At 45.8% G+C, this 20,120-nt stretch overlaps 1 protein-coding gene across 4 annotated transcripts in view; it reads left to right on the top strand.

The window, feature by feature from the left end:
* Positions 1 to 20,120, top strand: part of ARHGEF6 (Rac/Cdc42 guanine nucleotide exchange factor 6) — a 49,816-nt gene that overhangs the window by 16,438 nt on the left and 13,258 nt on the right. For all 4 annotated transcript variants that reach the window (XM_066639930.1, XM_066639929.1, XM_066639928.1 and 1 more), the window contains exons 5-15: positions 1,075 to 1,145; positions 9,325 to 9,419; positions 11,273 to 11,368; positions 11,480 to 11,602; positions 12,687 to 12,825; positions 13,240 to 13,299; positions 16,182 to 16,328; positions 16,956 to 17,042; positions 17,878 to 17,956; positions 19,560 to 19,702; positions 19,869 to 19,994. In XM_066639930.1, coding sequence (XP_066496027.1) covers positions 1,075 to 1,145; positions 9,325 to 9,419; positions 11,273 to 11,368; positions 11,480 to 11,602; positions 12,687 to 12,825; positions 13,240 to 13,299; positions 16,182 to 16,328; positions 16,956 to 17,042; positions 17,878 to 17,956; positions 19,560 to 19,702; positions 19,869 to 19,994 — 1,166 coding nt within the window. The remainder of the gene's footprint in view (positions 1 to 1,074; positions 1,146 to 9,324; positions 9,420 to 11,272; positions 11,369 to 11,479; positions 11,603 to 12,686; positions 12,826 to 13,239; positions 13,300 to 16,181; positions 16,329 to 16,955; positions 17,043 to 17,877; positions 17,957 to 19,559; positions 19,703 to 19,868; positions 19,995 to 20,120) is intronic.

Here is a 20,120-nt window from a genome sequence, read left to right as displayed (position 1 = left end):
AGGCGCTGGGTTGTCAGGTGCCCCTGGGACTCGAACCTCAGCTTGCCCCAGCCTTACTTCCAGGGGAGGCTTGCAGTGTCATGAGGGGCTGCCATGCTATGGGGTCAAGAAATGCTCTGAGGGGGATGCAATAAATAGCAAGTGGAACGATATTCTGGAGGAAGCTGACAGGCCTCTGTTACATCTTTGCCTTCTGGCCTTGTGCTCAGTGTTCCTCTGCAGGTAGCAAGCCCCAGGGACTGTTTCTAAACTTGGGCTCTGGACTTTCATTGTAAGCTCCCTGGGGCAAAGACCTGTCTCTGTTTGTTTATACTCTTATGTGCAATTAGTTTGGAAAAAATTTTTTTTTTATCCTGCCTTTCTACCAGTAAAGATCCCAAGAGGTAACTTAACAGCAATCCTTAAACCACAGCAACAACCTATAACCTGTCATAAGAACAGCCACACAGCAGCTTTGAAAAGATGGCAATCTTCCATCAAGTGTCATCACAAATTAAAAATTAGGCGCTGCCTAAACCTCAGGGCAAATGAATACATTTTAGCCTTAGCAAATGTTCTTGGGGACGGCGATCCAGATTTTGGCGCAGTCACAGAAAACTCTCTGTCCAATATATGACTTATTATAATATATCTATGCCGTTGTTGGCAATCGCAGTTTCTCTTCTGGTGGCAAATAGCAGCCATGTGTGGATGATCTTTACAGGCGGGTAAAGTGTTCAAGCTCTCCTCCCCCTATATCACAGCCCTTGATCCAGAGTGTCCCCTTGTCCTAAACGTGGCTAAATGTTTGGAGAAGCAAAACACGTATATGCCAGAGCCAGTGATGTGGTTAACTTGTGACCTGATCCTCAGGCTCTTCTTTTCCTGAACTTCCTTTGCAGAACTGAGGATCTAATGAATTGGCTCGTTGCCTCCACTTGTTGATGTCACAGTCCTGCAATTAAGATCCATTTCTTGTCGGCAAGGATGTTTAAATTCTGCCTGAGCTGCCAATGTTATCCGTTGTTGTTTTTTTCCCCTGCTGACAGAATAAGGGCAGTTCTGTATAACAAACTTCTACTGTTTCTCCTCCAGATAAACCACTTTCTCCGAAAGCTTTGAAAGGCGCTGAAAGCCCTCAGCTTACCAAGAACTACTATGCTGTGGTAAGAATTTAAAGCCTTAAATCTCCCTTCCTTTTTAAATTAGAAACCTACAGCCACAGTCTGCTCCCCCCTTTTGTAATAAATCAATAAAATTGTACAGCTCTGAGTTTGGGGCAGTGTTTCTCAAACTGTGAATTCGGGCCCACTAGGTGGGTCACGAGCCAGTTTCAAGTGGGTCCCCATTCATTTCCACATATATTTTATTTTTAATATATTAGACTCTATGCTACCGTGGTACGTGACTGCATTTGGGGAAATATTACAGCTCTGTACTTTTAACAGGCTATTATGCATATGCTTTTAACAATGGGGCTTACTCCCAGGTAAGTATGGATAGGATTGCAGCCTTTGGGATGTTTGGGGAATTTTTTTTTAAACAGATCAGCAACTGCTTGGGAGGGCTAGGAGGGTTGTTCTTTATTTTAAATACATTTTGAAACTTATATTTATTGTAAACTTTTAATTTACTTACTTTGGGCCCAATCCTATCCAACTTTCCAGCACTGGTGCAGCTGCAATGCAACTTTGAGGTAAGGGAACAAATGTTTACATACCTTGAGAAGGCCTCTGTGACTGCCCCACCACCACAGGATACAGCGCATGCCCCATTGGCATGGCTGCACTGGCACTGGAAAATTAGATAGGATTGGGCCCTTACTTACTTGGTTTAATTTTACCTTATTGGGGGCATTACAAGGACATCTGCAAGATGTATCGCCATTGCGATACAAGGACATCTGCAAGAGGGATCTGAAGGCCTTAGGAGTGGACCTCAACAGGTGGGAAACCCTGGCCTCCGAGCGGCCCGCTTGGAGGCAGGCTGTGCAGCACGGCCTTTCCCAGTTTGAAGAGACACTTGGCCAACAGACTGAGGCAAAGAAGGAAGGCCCACAGCCAGGGAGACAGACCAGGGACAGACTGCACTTGCTCCCAGTGTGGAAGGGATTGTCACTCCCGAATCGGCCTTTTCAGCCACACTAGATGCTGTTCCAGAACCACCTTTCAGAGCGCAATACCATAGTCTCTCGAGACTGAAGGTTGCCAACAACAGTTGGGGGCGTTAAAAATTTTCCTGCTTAATGATGTCACTTCTGGCCATGACATTACTTCCAGGTTAATGACATCATTTCTGGCAGGTCCCAACATACTGTCATTTTAAAAAGTTGGTCTTCGTGTTATAAAGGACCACTGGTTTGGGGTTTTCTGACATGCTATAGGTACAAATAGACCAAGCTGCAAGGATTGATACCCAATGCTAGCTATGGCTGGAAGACCCCTCTCCCTTAATTCATATTTGAAATTTCAGTGAAATTCCCACAGTCCAACATCCCATAGTGCAACATGGCTTCTTCTGCTGTATCTTATATTATCTCTGTGTGCACCTAATGACAACTTTTCTAGTGGTGGGAATGAGCTTATTCATTTTGGGGTACACTTTTTGGTGCCTGTTTTTTGAAGAGATCCACAACTGGCCCCCACTTCTGACTTTTCTAGTAATTAGGGTGCCTTCATTGAATTTAATTTCAGTACAGTGGTGCCTCGCAAGACAAAATTAATTCGTTCCGTGAGTCGTTTCGTTGTGCGAAATTTTCGTCTTGCGAAGTGCGATTTAAAACAAACCCCCCCCCCCAAAAAAAAGGAAAAAAATTCCTCTTGCGAAGCACGGCCATAGAAAAATTCACCTTGCGAGTCACAAAAAAAAACGCAAAACGCTTTCATCTTGCGAGTTTTTCGTTGCGCGAGGCATTCGTCTTGCGAGGCACCACTGTACTGTGAAAATGCCTGAAACATCTTAGGGCAGTGTTTCTCAAACTGTGGGTCGGGACCACTCTAGGTGGGTCGTGAGCCAATTTCATGTGGGTCCCCATTCATTTCAATATTTTATTTTTAATATATTAGACTTGATTCTACCATGGTATGTGACAGCATTTGAGGAATGTTACAGCTCTGTACCTTGAACAAGCTACTATGCATATACTTTAACCAATAATAGTAAATGGAACTTACTCCTAGGTAAGTGTGAGTAGGATTGCAGCCCAGGCTTGTTAAAACTTTTCCTGCTTGATGATGTCACTTCCAGTCATGACATCACTTCCAGTGGGTCCTGAAATATTCTTATTCTAAAAAGTGGGTCCTGGTACTAAATGTGTGAGAACCACTGTCTTAGGGTAAACTGTGAGTCCAGCTTTGAAGGAGAAATGTAAAAACGGCCAGTTTTCTGGTTTGTGCCATGGATAAATGTCAGTTACTCAAGATATCCTCTTAACATTGGGACTACCTCTGAGTAAAGAGGAAGGCAATTTTGTGTTCTTTTGTGCTTAGTTTAAATTCATTGACTGCTTTGGGGGCGGGGGAATGTGAACTCAAAGGGAAAGAAAAATATAAACAGAATTCCATTTGAAATGCTTTCTGGGCAATGGGCGAAGTGGGCAAGCCCCAAGCTCTTTGCCCAGAAAATATTTCAAATGGAATTCTGTTTGTATTTTTCTTTCCCATTGAGTTCACACACACGCACCCCACCCCCCCAAACAGCCTGGGCACGTCCCAGCCTGGCTGTTTCTGAACCTACCCCAATCCCAATTTACATTAGCAAAAATAAATGTTTTGGATCTGGGCAAACAGCAGGCTTTTGGGGGGCCGACTGGAGGCTTTGGACCGGGGTAAGAAAGTAGCAGGGTGAAGAGTGGCAGACAGAGTGAGGTGAGAGCTCCCTCCAGAGGCTGCATCCTGCACATGTGCAAGGAATTTGTCCCATTAGCAGAAATCCTATTCAGTGGCACCCCCCCTCCCCATGCTTGAGAATAATACTCATACTACATACTACAGGCATATTTCTATGCCTGTAGACAGGCACTGAAAATGTAAGGTGAAAATATTTAACTCGACCTTCATGATTCTTGAGTATTTTTGCCCTCCTCCAATTGGTGTTTCCTCCCCATTGTATCTCAAATTTATTCTATTGTATATTGTATTTTTTATTATTATTTATAAATTGTAAGCCGCCTTGGGCATCTGCTTTTAGCAGATGAAAGGTGGGGTAGAAATCTTTCAAATAAATAAATAAATAAATAAATAATTCTGAATTTGCCAACAACAATTCTGGTCAGCAACGAGGAGGTGAAAAATCTGCCTGGGCAAACACTAAGTCATGGACAAACCCTGTTACATCATAAGCCCAGAGGCATAACTAGAGCGGAGTCTGAAGGCACCTGACCCAGGCACTAGGCCAAGCAGGGGTACATGACTGCCCCCAGGTTCTCCCAGGAAGGAAGTGCTGATGGCTACGTGGGCCCCATTCTTTTCTTTTTCTTTTTTTAATAAATTTTATTGAGATTTTTCACAGTACATTTTGTCTTCAGTAGATCCACATCATCAATTTTTGTTTCAATCATTACATTACATTACATTGGGCAGGAGGTCTGGTCTAGAGGGTAGAGCCTCCGACTGCCTGAAGATAACATCCACAAGGTCGCCAATTTGAGGCCACCGGCACCGTGCGACCTTGAAGCAGCTGACAAGCTGAAGCCGAGCGATTCCATCTGCTCTGAGCGTGGGAGAAGGAGGCCAGAATGTGAAACCAGATCAGAGTGAAACACCTGGACTGTTGTGGTTCTTGAAAGATAGAACCTTCTTTCAATTGTAAAAATCCCTCCAGGGATTTAAACTAGCCTGCCTATGTAAACCGCCTTGAATAAAGTCTTGAATAAAGACCAAGAAAGGCGGTATATAAATACCTGTATTATTATTATTATTATTATTATTATTTCTACATATCTTTCTTTACTTCAATATGTATATTCCATTCCCCCCCCGCCCCACCGTGGACTTCCCACAACGTTTTTACATTTTACAATTCTATTTTTACCAGGATAGACTTTTGTTCATTATATGACTCTTATTAACGTTCTACTAACCATACTAAACCTAGCCTCCCAATTTTTTTCCCAGATAAACTTTAAATTTATGCCAATCCGAGTAAAATTTCTCTGACATTTCCTCATTCAGACTCCTCGTAAGTTTATCCATTTCCATCATGTAGATCATCTTTTGTAACCATTCGTCTATATCGGGGACTTTGTCTTGTCTCCAATACTTTGCATACACCATCCTTGCTGCAATCACCATATACCATAATAGGGCTCTGTCATTAACTGGTATTTTCTCCAAGTTTAGACCTAACAAAAACAGTTCTGGACTCTTTTGTATTGTGTAACTTAATATCTTCGTGACCCTCTCTATATATTTCTGACCAGAAAAGTTTTACTTTTCTTGCACGTCCACCACATGTGATAGAAAGACCCCTCATATTCATGACATTTCCAGCATTTGTTAGATAACTTATTGTTCATATTCAGTAATTTTTTTGGAGTTAAATACCATCTGTACATCATCTTGTAACAGTTTTCATTTATATTGTTACAAACCGAAATCTTTAATGATTTCTTCCAAAGATGTTCCCAAGTTGTCATCAATATTTCTTTATTTACATTCACTGCCCACTTCACCATTTGTACTTGTACAAGTTCATCCGCAGTGTACCATTCGTTTATCAATCTATAAATCTTTGAGACTTGCTTTCTCTTTTCTCCCAACAGCAACTCTTCCAATTCAGAGTTTTTTTCCCCTAAAACCAACAGTTCTCTTATCTGCCTCAAATAAAGCTTTAATCTGTCTATAACCAAACCAGTCATACTTAAAAGTTAAGTCATCCTCTTTCTTTAATTCCACTTTCCCTCCCTCCATGACCAAAATGTCTTTATATTTTAACCAATCTTCTGCTTGAGAGGTTGATGTCAATTTAGTTACTTCCGCTGGAACAATCCATAGCGGCTTTTTTTCTCCCAGACATTTTTTGTATTTCTCCCAGACCATGTAGATACTGTGGGCCCCATTCTTTAGAGGTGCATGGAGGCACCACAGCAAGCACCCCATCCTCCAGGGAGAACCAGCATCCACAGGAAAAGTAACAGGGCATGCATGCCACTGTTGCGAGTACCCCCTTCTCTGAGGGCTCAAGCGGCGCAAGGCAGTCACTTCTGGGTTCTCCCTAGAGGATGGGGTCCTGGTAGCTCTGAGTGTTTCATTCATTCTCCCGTGGAGAATCCCAGCCAGGAATGGGGTACACAAAGCCGCCGCAGTGAGTGCCCCCTTTTCCAGGAGTGCAAGTGGCACGGGGCAGTAACTTCCGGGTTCTTCCTGAAGGACTGCGCACTGTTGCTTCTCCTGTGGAATCTCCCAGTTTCCACAGGAGAAGGAATGGGGTGTGCAAAGCCACCATAGTGAGTGTCCCTTTCTCTGGGAAAAACCTGGAAGTGATGTCGTGACATCAAATTACATTGTGACTTTACTACCCCAGGCACCGGGACAGTGTAATACGGCCCTGCAATACGCCCCACGCTCCACTTTTTGGAGAACACATTGCACATGTCCTCCTTCCCTTTAATCTGTTTGATCTACCATTGTGAGATCTTGGTGCCGCGTGGTCCAGTTGATGCATAGGATGTGACACTAATGTCACCAGGAAATGCAGTAGACAGGACAGGGCAAACCTGAAGAACCAAGACAACTGAATACATTGGCATTTAAAATATCCATTTGCTGTTGCGTTGATTGTCCTGGCTTGGCCTTTTCAGTGTCAGTGGTCTGCTTCACTAGAAGCTGGGGGGGGGGGGAGGAGTACGTTTTGGATCCCAAACAAGGATTGAACTTTAAAGTTAAAATGTCAGCACACAGATGGTCCAACAGGATGCCAGAGGTTAATTGCGTTTCTGCAGAGCGTGCTGGGAAAGATTTTATTATTAGAAAAGGGGATAGCAGAGTTCATGCTTAGGCTGTGACATTACATAAGAACATAAAAAGAGCCCTACAGGATCAGGCCAAAGCCAATCTAGTCCAGCTTCCTGTATCTCACAGAGGCCCACCAGATGTCTCAGGAAGCACACAAGACAGAAGATCGCTGCACCTGGGTGCCACTCACTTGCATCTAACATTCACTTCTAAAACCAGGAGGTTGCACAAAGCCATCACGGCCTGTAACCTGCGATTCCTTAGTAGCAATGACACTTGTGCTCTCCATAGCTAGGATTTTTGGTGCAGAAGAAAGACTCAATTCTCTCCTAACAAACTGAACTGGATGGAGAACGGGGTGCGGCGGGGGATCGGAGCTGAATGGATTTCATGCTTCCTCTTAGCGATTGCCCAGGAGGCTAGCTAAAAATGCCTGCTTCAAAATTTGAGAACTCTGGGTCTAATCGCAGCCCTACAGTGAATGGAGGTGGTGTCAAGTGCCCCAAGCAGAAAGGAGATAGAGCGGTAGTCCAGCATAAGAACATAAGAACAGCCCCACTGGATCAGGCCATAGGCCCATCTAGTCCAGCTTCCTGGATCTCACAGCGGCCCACCAAATGCCCCAGGGAGCACACCAGATAACAAGAGACCTGCAAGGCTTCCTGGGAATTGTAGTTAAGAACATAAGAACAGCCCCACTGGATCAGGCCACAGGCCCATCTAGTCCAGCTTCCTGTATCTCACAGCGGCCCACCAAATGCCCCAGGGAGCACACCAGATAACAAGAGACCTGCATCCTGGTGCCCTCCCTTACATAGCCCATTTCTGACATAGCCCATTTCTAAAATCAGGTGGTTGCACAGACACATCGTGGCTTGTAACCCGTGATGGATTTTTCCTCCAGAAAATTGTCCAACCCCCTTTTAAAGGCATCTAGGCCAGATGCCATCACCACGTCCTGTGGCAAGGAGTTCCACAGACCAACCACACGCCAAGTAAAGAAATATTTTCTTTTGCCTGTCCTGGCCCAAGCAGGACTGGACAAACTGTAGCAGGCTGAATTCTGCAATTACTGTACTTTCATTCATTCTCGGGCATTTCATTCATTTCTCTCCTGCTCCTTCCCAACAATGGACACAACCAGCACATGCAATAGAAATAAAGCATGACATTAAATGAATGTTTTTCCCCCCACCTTGGTTTTATCTCGGTTGCCAAACACCAATCCAATGAAGCCGTGGTGTAGCTAGAGAGGGGTGTAAGTACTTAGTTTTGCAGGTGCCTGAACATGCAGTGCAAGTGGCCCCTCCCCCCTCCCAGCCATTCTGGGCAGTGGGAGCAGTCTTTTGGCATCACTATTACCTCTGTTTTGCTCCCCCACCTGGAATGGCTCCGAAGGGGGGGGCACTGGCATGGTGCATTCAGGCACCTGCAAAACATAGTACTTTGCACCCCCTCTAGCTACTCTACTGCAAAGAAGAAAGCCTTACAGCTCTTCCAGAAAGCATCAGTGCTCAAGTTTCTAAAGTGAAAAAGGAGGGGTACTGCTGCAGAGCCGCTAGTAAACATGTTTCTCTGGGTGCCTTTGCTGTTTGGTTCACTGCCAAATGTAGTTCAACTCAAATCTCCATTGCTAACCCACCAGCCCTTTACGGCTCGGGTCCGGGGTATTTGAGGGACCGCCTCCTTCCCTACAATCCTGCCCGTGCTCTTAGATCATCTGGGGGGGGCCTTTTGTGCTGCCACCAAGAGATGTGAGAGGGGCGGCAGCCACAAAGAGGGCCTTCTCGGTGGTGGCCCCCGAACTGTGGAATACCCTCCCCTTAGAACTGAGAACTGCTCCCTCGTTGTTAATGTTTCGGCGTGGACTGAAGACCTTTTTATTTCAAAAAGCTTTTAATTGTTGACAGGCTGGCTGGCGTTCTTGCTTTTTATATGAAAATCCACGGGGTTTGTTTGTTTTTAGATTTTTTAATTATTGTAAATTGTTTTTAATGATTGTTTTTCATGTTGTATTTTTAAATTGTTTGTAAGCCGCCTTGTGTGCCCGTTGGGCAAAAAGGCGGGGTATAAATTAATAATAATAATAATAATAATAATAATAATAATAATTTGGCGCTCTGAGTCCCTAGCTGTCCTCAAGCCATTGTTTTTTTTCACTTCCTCTGACTCCCTTTGCACCTGGGGACGTGCAGTGTCCCCGGTGAGTAAATACTTATGTGTCCAAATAGTACTGCATGTTAAAATATGCATAACTTCCGCTAGGCTTGTGACAACCTGACTAATGCAGGCTCTGTCTTTTGTGTGAACAGTTCCTTTTTGTGGGTTGTGCCCATTTTGTGCCCTGCGTATCTAGATCTGTCCATTTATAACATGCGTGCCTTTGCTTTAGGTGCTTCAGAATATCCTGGACACGGAGCGAGACTATGCCAGGGAACTGCAGTCACTTCTGGGAACATATCTGAGACCCCTCCAGTCCTATGACAAGTAAGATCTGCATCCATTGCATGGATTCCTTTCGCTAATGTGGGGAGACACTTTGATCAGAAAACAAGAGAGGCACATTTTCAAGCAGCGCTTCTCTTTGATTTAGCAGTGGGAGAATCACTGTCTCGCTTAAGAACATAAGAAGAGCCCTACTGGATCAGGCCAAAGGCCCATCTAGTCCAGCTTCCTGTATCTCACAGTGGCCCACCAATGCCCCAGGGAGCACACAAGACAACAGGCACAATCTGCGTCCTGGTGCCCTCCCCTGCATCTGGCAATCAGAGGCAGCCTACCTCTAAAACCAAGAGCTTGCACATACCTACTATGACTTGTAACCCGTAATGAACGTTTCCTCCAGAAATTTGTCCAATCCCCTCTTAAAGGCATCCAGGCCAGATGCCATCACTACTTCCTGTGGCAAAGAGTTCCACAAACTAATTGCATGCTAGGTAAAGAAATATTTTCTTCTGTCTGTCCTAACTCTCCCAACACTCAACCAACCAACCAAACACTCTTCAACCAGCACAAGGTCTTTTCTATTGGCCATTTCCTGGTGTTATGCATCTCTTTGGATTGTGAGCCCTTTGGGGACAGGGAGTCATTTTGCACCCAATCCTATCCAGCTTTCCAGCACCAAAGCAGCCATACCAATGGGGCATGTGCTGCATCCTGAAGTAGGGAGGCAGTCATGGAGGCCTCCTCAAGGTAAGGAAATGTTAGTTCCCTTGCCTGGAGACTGCATTGCGGCTGCACCAGCACTGGAGAGTTGGATAGGATGTGGCCCTTAGTTACCTGATTTTCTCTGCAAATCGCTTTGTGAACTTTGTTGTTGAAAAGTGGCCCTCCTTATCTGTGAGCACAGCATCCATGAGCAAATTTCATGTGGGTCCCCATTCATTTCAATATTTTATTTTTAATGGTAGCTTGATGCTACCATGGTATGTGACTGAATTTGGGAAAAAGGTACAGGTCTTTACTCTGAACAGGCTACTGTGTATATTCTTTTAACAATGATAGTAAATGGAACTTACTCCCGGGTAAGTGTGGGTAGGATTGCAGCCTAGGATTGTTAAAAATTTTCCTGCTTGATGATGTCACTGCCGGTCATGACATCACTTTTGGTGGGTCCTGACAGATTCTCATTCTAAAAAGTGGGTCCCGGTGCTAAATGTGTGAGAACCACTGGATTAGTGCATCCGTGGATGCCAAGCCCACACCTTAGTGCACCTCCTGGACGCAACCATAAGCCACTTCTGGTTTGCGTCTGCAACTTCCAGTTGCGTCCAGGATGTGTTTTAAGGCGTGGGGAGCTCTTGTGCGGCCTTCTTGCACCTCACAACACCTCCCAGATGTGACCAGAAGTCACTGATATAAGGTGGCTTCTGATCATATCCTGGAGGCCTTCTGGGGAGACTGGGAAGGTAGCGCGGCCTCCAGGTAAGTTACTGCAGCACTGCAACCCCCACAGATTTCAGCACTCACAGATTCCAGTATCTGTGGGGAACTGCGGGACCAATCCCCCGCAGACAGCAAGGGCTCACTGTATTAATGTTCTTATTAAGAGTAATGCTGGTTGCCCTGTGTGCAGCTGTCTTCATTCAACCTGCAACTAACTGTGGACAAAGCAATGTGCTGGCAGCGCCAAAGGTCTCTGTTGTCACAACAGTGCAGATGCAGAGAGAAGTGGGATGCAAGTGAGGAGAACATGAGAGATTATGATGGAAGTGGTCACTGCCTGGTTGCTGGTGTCTGTCGTGTGAGCCAAGGGGTATTTTCAGCTGTCGTTGGTACCTTAAAAGCACCCTTTGCTTTGCTCACTGGAAGTTGTCCTCTCTGCCTCTGAATCCTTCCAGGCTGAACGCCATGGACATTGCGTCGTTGTTGGGGAACGTGGACGAAATCTGTTCCTTCCAGCAAACGCTCAATCAGGCGCTGGACGAATGCGCAAAGTAAGTTCTGGCCACTATACCTGAGCCGTGCAGTTGATCCTCTTGCCCCCCCTGCGCTAGATGATCTCCTCAGCCTGCCCTGATGACAGCTTCTCCCCCTGTAATCTCCAGGCTTCCGGAGCAGCAGCAGAAAGTGGGAGGGTGCTTTGTGGGTCTGATGCCCCAGTTCAGATCTCTGTACCTCACCTATTGCGCTAACCATCCTTCAGCTGTCAACGTCTTGACCCAACACAAGTAAGTAAAAAAAAAAAAAAGGAATTGGACAACCATACGATTGCATATTGGCTCATTTTATTATTATTATTATTATTATTATTATTATTATTATTATTATTATTATTATTATTATTTTATTAATTTATACCCCGCCTTTTTGCCCAGTGGGCACACAAGGCGGCTTACAAACAATTTAAAAAATATAACATTAAAAACAATCATTAACAACAATTTTAAAAAAATCTAGAAACAAACAAACAAACCCCGTGGATTTTCATATAAAAGCAAGAACGCCAGCCAGCCTGTCAACAATTAAAAGCTTTTTGAAATAAAAAGGTCTTCAGTCCACGCCGAAACGTTAGCAACGAGGGAGCAGTTCTCAGTTCTAAGGGGAGGGTATTCCACAGTTTGGGGGTCACCACCGAGAAGGCCCTCTTTGTGGCTGCCGCCCCTCTCACATCTCTTGGTGGCAGCACAGTCAAAAGGGCCCCCCCCAGATGATCTAAGAGCACGGGCAGGATTGTAGGGAAGGAGGCGGTCCCTCAAATACCCCGGACCCGAGCTGTAAAGGGCTTTAAAAGTCAAAACTAGCACCTTGAATTGGGCCCGGAACAGAACCGGCAACCAGTGTAGCTGCCAGAGCAACGGCTCGACAGAGTCAAACCGACGTGCCCCGACAACCACACGAGCAGCCGCGTTCTGTACTAGTTGTAATTTCCGGACCGTCTTCAAAGGCAGCCCCACGTAGAGCGCATTGTAATAATCTCATACAGGGCTGGTGCCTGCGGTGGCATGCCAAATGCTACCCTCTCTTAACTGGTGATGTGCTGGCCTCTGCTTCTCTCACTTCCTGGATTAGAAAAGGAAGGCAGAGACAGAACTGGAGAAAAAGTGTGTGGGTGCGCTAGAGCATCTCTCCGCCACTTTATCTCTTCCATTCCCCTCTTCCTTTTCAAACCTGGGGAGCAGGAGAAGAAGAAGCAGTGGAGGTGAGTGGGCAGACTGAGATGGTCACCTGTCTCAGTTGGCCGCATGGATGGACCGGCCCTGGGCTGGGAACACTAGCACAGCTTTCTCTGCATCTCATTGTGTGGTCTTCTAGCGATGAACTGGAAAAGTTCATGGAGATCCAAGGGGTGGCCTGCCAGGGGATCCTGACTTTGACCACGAGCCTCAGCAAACCCTTCACGCGTCTGGACAAATACATCTCCCTGCTGCAGGAACTGGAGCGGCACATGGAGGTGAGCTAAAAGCAGATGCCCAAGCCGCCGCATCGGCCTCCTAGTCCTTGGCGTTTAAATGCCTTTGCCCATGCTGTATCTCCTCCAGTACCTGTCTCTGCTTCCGTCCTCACTCTTTGTGATCCGCACAAGCTCACACAAGCTATCATAGTGGGGTTGGTTTTGGTCTTAGTGCCTCACTTTCGTGTCCAGGCCTTCCCTGTTAGCTTGCCTCCTCTTCCTGCAACAGCCTTCCCCTTTCTCAGTCCACTCCGTTCCTTCTCCTCTGAGCCTCTTCCTGAAAGGCCACCCAATGTCCTCCTCCTGCATTCTATGTTGCTGCTCTTGCTAGCCCCATCCAGGGGTGGGTGGGATTTTGCCCTTTGGGGTCCTTTTCACTCTTTGAAATGATCTCTGGGTTTTTGTCACCCATAGGAGGCGCATCCAGACCACGAAGACGTCCTGAGAGCTGTTGCATGCTTCAAGTCTCTTGTGGTAGGTCTCAAAGTGACATAGGTCTCAATATGGTAGGTAGGTAGCAGAAGGCCAGATGCAAGGGAGGGCACTAGGATGAGGTCTCCTGTTATCTGGTATGCTCCCTAGGGCATTTGGTGGGCTGCTGTGAGATACAGGAAGCTGGACTAGATGGGCCTATGGCCTGATCCAGTGGGGCTGTATGTTCTTAAACTACAATTCCCAGGAGGCCTTGCAGGTCTCTTGTTATCTGGTGTGCTCCCTGGGGCATTTGGTGGGCCGCTGGGAGATACAGGAAGCTGGACTAGATGGGCCTATGGCCTGATCCAGTGGGGCTGTTCTTATGTTCTTATGTTCTTAAAGTGCTTGGTGCAGCATTCCATGCAAAATTATCTTTCACCACTGAAAAGATGTACTATGGGGGGGGCGTCATTTCATGCTTTGAGCTTGGCTGCGCTTTGCCCTCATCATGGGACAAGTAGCCATGGGTAAGCCAGGCCTGAAAGGTTAAGCACCCCTCCAGAGATGGCAAAGGAAGCTGGAAGGGGTTGGAGAGACCCTGGGTACTTTTCTCCCTCTGTAGTTTATTTCTGCTTATCTTTGACTGATGAGCTTTCCTGGAGTTTTGAGGCTGGACAGTGGAGCTTTGAATCACCAACCTGGACGTCCAGCAACCAATCTCCAGAGTTTTCCCTCTTGTGCCTTTTGCCAAACTAGGTAGAACAAAACTCAGTGGAGCAAGGGTGCCTTTTAGGCTGTAATACTGGTCTGTGCTTTCGTACCTGACCACACCTGGGTCATGGGTCAGGTGTGGTCAGCTGACTCAGGTGTGGTCAGCTGACTCATTAACCCAATCAGGACATATCAGGCTCTAAACAACCACTGCCCCTAAGTGAATGTGACAGTCTGAACAACTTCTTGACAGAGGGGACATTTGTTCTTGACATGTGTACATTTCATTTTGCCTTTAAGTGACCTAGGACAGTGGTTCTTAAATTTTTTTTTATCACTGGGGCCACTTTTTAAAATGACACTCTAGTCCAGTCATTTTCAACCACTGTGCCATGGCACACTGTTGTGGCACGGATGGTCCACAGGTGTGCCACAGGAATTTGGGGAGGGTCATTTATTAGTAGGGCCATTGGGGGATTGGAGCCCCCTACTAGCAGGATAGTGTGCTTTGTCAATGGTCAACATACTGATGGTGTGCCTTGGCAATTGTAGTGCCTTGTCAGTGTGCCATGAGAGGAAAATGGTTGAAAATCGCTGCTCTAGTCCAGGGGTCTCCAAACCCTGGCCCAGGGGCCAGATGCGGCCCGCGGCAAGCCTCTATCCGGCCCACGGCCAGCCTCTGATCCCCTGAGAGCATCTGGCCCAGTTGACCAACACAACCAGAGTTGTGCTTGTGGGGTGGTGGAATGAGGGTCCATTTAAGTGTGGCCTTTATTTCTTGGTCTGTGTTTGTGCTTGGAGAAGTCCTGGACATTTGAGCCCATTCATTTATTCGTTTGTCCAAGTTCCATCTCTAATGTATTTATTTAAATTTTATATTTAATTTTTTTTCTGGCCCTCGGCCCTGTGCCAGATAGTTGATGTGGCCCTTCAGCCGAAAAGTTTAGAGACCCCTGCTCAAGTCTATCAGGATCCACCTAGCTTTATGAGACCTTTAAAAAACGTCATCTAGAATTTATTTATTTATTTATTTGCAAAAATACCCGATCCATTTCTTGCAATGAGGCAGCCCTAATGAATAGCCTCAAGGCTTGAGGAGCTTAGTGATGTGACCAGCCTTCACCTGCCCCCATATCCTGTCATTGACAGACAGGGGAAAAAAAACACCAGAAAAAAAGATGCTCAAATCTTTTATCTCCTGATATTTTCACAAACTTGCAAACTGCAGGAGCTCAACTCTTTGCAGGGCAGTTAGCAGCTATCTGATTTTTTTGAATAGCCTCAGAGCTTGAGGCAATTCGTTATCTGATCTTTCCATCACCCACGTTTTCACTGGAGGTTCTGTGGGACCCACCAGAAATTTATTCGCAACCCACCAAGTGGGTCCTAACCCACAGTTTGAGAAATATTGACCTAGGAAGCTTCATTAAGATAAGAACAGAGACAAGAGATGCTAAAAAGAGGGAGTTCAATTGTCCACCAGGGGGACCCCCCACCCACTCCGGTAAAGGTCTGATGGGCAATTCTGGGAAAAGTGAAGTCTTTTTTGCCTGATCTGTTGCTCTCATTGCACCCAGGCGGGATGCAGCTTCCTTTCTCAGAAGATACAGAGATGGAGGGTGGGGGAGGGGGGCTTTGAAGCTGGGTAGCAAGCCAAAGATGCAATCTCACCAAAAACAGGAAAGAAAGCAGGTGTCAAGCTCCCTTGTGATGGCCCAACAGCAGACTGGCAGAATATGCCTTTCATGCTCAGCTGAACTGAACTCAGCTGCAATCTCTGGCATCGACATTGGGCTGGAATGCTGGCACCAAGCTGTGCATGGTGCACAGCAGCCAGCAATACTTAGCCAGATGGACCCTCTATATAAGACCATTCTGTATCAAAGCCAGTAGTATACAAAGAGGGGGGCCAGGGGAGGCCCCGGGGGCCAGGCTGCGGGGGGGGGGGGGAGGTGTCAGGACAAGATGGAATAGATAAAATCAATCTCTCTCTCTCTCTCTCTCTCTCTCTCTCTCTCTCTCTCTCTCTCTCTCTCACTGCTTTTTGGAGAGGAAAAACTAGGGTTGCAATCCTGTACACTCTTACCTGGGAATAAGTCCCATTGAACCCAATGGGACTTACTTCTGAGTAGACATGGTTAGGATTGTGCTGAAAGTTGTTTTCCAACAGAAGCCATACAATAACTGTTTGTAACCTTATTTTTAACCAAAGCTTCCCTTTCTGCCTACAGTCGCAGTGCCAGGAGCTGAGGAAGAGGAAACAGCTGGAGCTGCAAATCCTCTCGGAGTCCATTCAGGGCTGGGAAGGCGAAGATATCAAATCCATGGGCAGCGTCCTTTATATGTCTCAAGTCCTGGTCCAGTACGGAGGGAGTGAGGTGAGAAAAACCAAGCCTTTCTGGCAGAAACCATGAGAACTAGATACCCCCATCACCAAATGCACTTCTCCTCTCCATGCTCAAGGAGAAGTGGTGAAAGGAAGGCTTGAGGGCCAAATCCTATCCAGTTTTCCAGTGCCAATGCCGCTGTGCCAATGGGGTGTGCACTGCATCCTGTGGTGGAGAGGCAGTCATAGAAGCCTCCACAAGGTATGGGAACACTTGTTCCCTTACCTTGGAGCTGCACTGGTGCTGGAAAGTTGGATAGGATTGGGCCTTGTTCCTAGAGGTTGTTTCCTGCCAAAGATGAATAATTTGTTTATTGGTATAATTATACATACAAAGCTACGAAGATCTGTCTGTCTGTCCAAATATAAGCATACAAACTTACAAAGTTGGTATGTATATTATACATATACAAAGTTCAATAAAAGTAAAAGTTCACTGTCTGCACTTCTTCTCTGGTCATTATTATTATTCATTTCATTCCATGACTGTTTCGGAAAATAATGGGAGGGGTGTCATGGGAAGGGGTGCCAATTTTGTCATGGGGAGTGGTGCCAAAATTTATGAACCCTAGGTGCCAAATGACCTTGGTATGACACTGACTCTCCACCTTCATTTCAGGACAAGGAAGAGAGGTACTTCATGTTGTTTTCAAACGTTCTTCTAATGCTCTCTGCAAGTCCTCGGATGAGCGGCTTCATGTATCAGGTGAGTGGAGTCTGTTTGGTATTCTAGGGATGTGGCTTTTCAGATGAAGCCCAGAACACTTGCTGGTATCACTTCTACATGACCTCAAAGAGGTACCCGTGGTGGTTAAAAGCATGACCTCTTATTTATCCCCAGCATTCACGCATGTAACAGCAGACAATGGAAGGTAGGTCAGCCTATAGCTGTTTCTTCCCAGACATGACATAGACATAGCAGAATTCTCCAATTATTACAAATTTCTTAATCTTTGGCTAGTCTGTTTTTAACAAGTGAAGCGTTGAAGTGCAATTTACTGGGCCAACTGATTAATCAATTGAAACCGTTTTGATCTACTTGAAAGACATGCTCAATTAATTGGGCAATACATTTTTTAAAATGATAGTTATTATCACTGTATGTTTGTACAAAAACTACGGGTGGCAGGAATCATCTTAGAAGAAGCTTTCCCCTTCCTGCACACAGGGGGGAGTGCTTCTTCCCAAGTGAAGCTTGCATGTGAGTCTTCTTCAAAGCTGAGGCATAGACAAATGTACGCCCATTTGATCAATGAATTAAACAATTGTTCAGTTAGAACTGATTTGATTAATCTATGAAAATTAAATTAATCAAGTGTCAACCCTAATTGAGTCTTTCTGGCACTTTACAGACTAACACAGTTATTTTAATATAAGCTTGCATTGCCCTCAAAAGGACTGTAGTCTATGCAAATTTATGCTGAAATAAATTGGTTAGTGATTAAGATTCTCTGCTGATTTTGCTGCTACAGATGAACACCCTCTGGATGCTGAAACCCTAATAATGTTGTGTTGTTGTTTTTTTGCCTTTTGGGGAGTAGGGAAAGCTGCCCTTAACAGGAATGATAGTGACAAAATTAGAAGAAATTGACGGGAGTGACCGTGCTTTTGAAATTTCAGGTCAGTGTACTTTAAAATGCAATGGTATTTATTTAATGGATGTATATACCACCCTCCAAAAGACCATTTTCAGGCTATTCACTGTAAGTTACAAAAAATACTGCTCAGTGCTTTCTGAGGGTTCAATCCTATCCAGTTTTCCAGTGCCGGTGCAGCTGTGCCAATGGAGCGTAAGCTGCAACCTATGGTAGGGAGGCAGTCACAGAGACCTCCTCAAGGTATGGGAACATTTGTTCCCTTACCTCGAGGCTGCATTGTGGCTGCACCGGTGCTGGAAAGTTGGATAGGATTGGGCCCCAAGTGTGCAAAACACTGTTCGGGAATTGGCTTGATGCCCTCTTTACAGCAATCCTATAAGGCGGAGGCTAAAAGGGAATAGCTTGGAGAAAAGCCACCTAGTGAATTTGTGACAGAGGTAAGAGTCATAGATGGACTAGATGGACCTTTGGCCTGATCCAGTGGGGCTCTTCTTAGTTCTTAGTCTAACTGTGGAAGTCCTGATTCACATCCCTTGACCACAACTTTACTCCAGCAGCACAATCTGAAACACAAAAGAAGCACAAATGAAGCAGCACAAAAAGAAACAGCAATCAAAACAACAACGTAGAACAGCTGGGGTTCCATTGTAGAGCCCCCTGCAGGCACTGAAATCTGCAGATACTGGGGTCCCAGTTTAAATGTCCTTTAAACACTATTAAATTTAAATATTAAATACTGTTAATACTAAATACAAAAAAGTGCACAAAAATTGGATTTCCTACCTCTGCACAGCAAAACCACACCATTTCCAAGCCTCAGCGCTAAAAATAGCTCTAAAGATTCACTTCCAGGTCTCCCAGCGTCGCCCCAGAACTATTTCTTTCCATTCCTTTGCATTACATGCAGTATGGCCCTATACTATACAACACTGGGAAACCCAGAAATGGTTCTTTAGAGTTATTTTTAGCCCCGAGAGGCTTGGAAATGGCACCGTTTTCCCACACAGAGATAGGAAACCTGATTTTTGCTCGCTTCTTTTTGTAATTAAAGGACATTTCACCCATTTTTGCCTGGTGTACACACTTGGTCCCTGTTGCGTATATGCAGTGTTGGGCAGAAATGGCTTAAACTGGAACACCAGCATCCACGGTGAGGCCAGATCTGCGGGTGCTGGGGTCGGACTTGTAAAGCACATTCAAGTGTCAGCAGGTGTTGAAAGACATAGGAAAATAAAAGGGTCTCCAGCTGGCAGTGAATAGGCATTAGTGCAGCTGCTGGGGAAGGAACATGAGAAATGGGGCACCACTTGGAGTTGTCCACTCTCCTTTGGTCACTTGTCTTGTATTAGACGATGGTAATAACCAGAGAAGAAGTTCTGCAGCTTGTTGCTGTGCGTGGACAAATTCACTGGCAAATTAACAATCCTTAAGTCCCCAGGGCATTAAAGGTCAACACCAGAGCTTTAGATTCCACCAGGTGCTGGTATGGCTCTGAGATGCGTTCCCCGCGGCTTGCATATCAGCTGCAGTGCGAACAAACTGCAGTTTCCGAATCCTGTCCTCTCAGTACAACGTACCTTCCATGCTCATCTTTTATTAAAAGAAGCAACCCGCTTCGTTCGCAGGGGGGCTGATAGACCGAATTACCGTGCACTGCAGCAACAGCCAGGACCTGCACGAATGGCTGGACCATTTGCACAGGCTGACGAGAGGAACAGCTTCCTCCAGCAGCACACTGTCGAAGACGCACTCTTGGAGCGCTCACTCTGTAAGTCCGTCCTGTGTTCTTATGTTCTGTGCCCCCCGTGGTCGCACAAGTCGTCCGGCGCGAGAGACCCTCCTTTCCCGTTGTGGGGGTGCAGAAGCCTAGCATGGCCAAGTGTGGTTTTATGAAAGCATGCATTTCCTCAAGCTCATGACCACAATTTTATTAGAGTTTCAGCTCTACTGGACAAGTTCGCGGCCCGCTGGAACCGCCCAAAATCCTTAAGCCGTGGACCTTAAGTTGCCTCAGGCCTGCGCCCCCCCTCCGTCCATCGGTGGCGCTCAGCTACAAAGAGGTAATAATAATAATAATAATAATAATAATAATAACTTTATTTATACCCCGTCCTTCTCCCCAAAGGGACCCAGGGTGGCTTACAACAGTTAAAAACAGATTAAAACATGATTTAGCCAACAGATAA

This window comes from Tiliqua scincoides, chromosome 12, assembly GCF_035046505.1.
Source record: "Tiliqua scincoides isolate rTilSci1 chromosome 12, rTilSci1.hap2, whole genome shotgun sequence".
Classification (NCBI taxonomy): Eukaryota; Metazoa; Chordata; class Lepidosauria; order Squamata; family Scincidae; genus Tiliqua; species Tiliqua scincoides.
The sequence above is the reverse complement of the archived record's forward strand: the minus strand, read 5'-3'. Positions and strand labels throughout refer to the sequence as shown.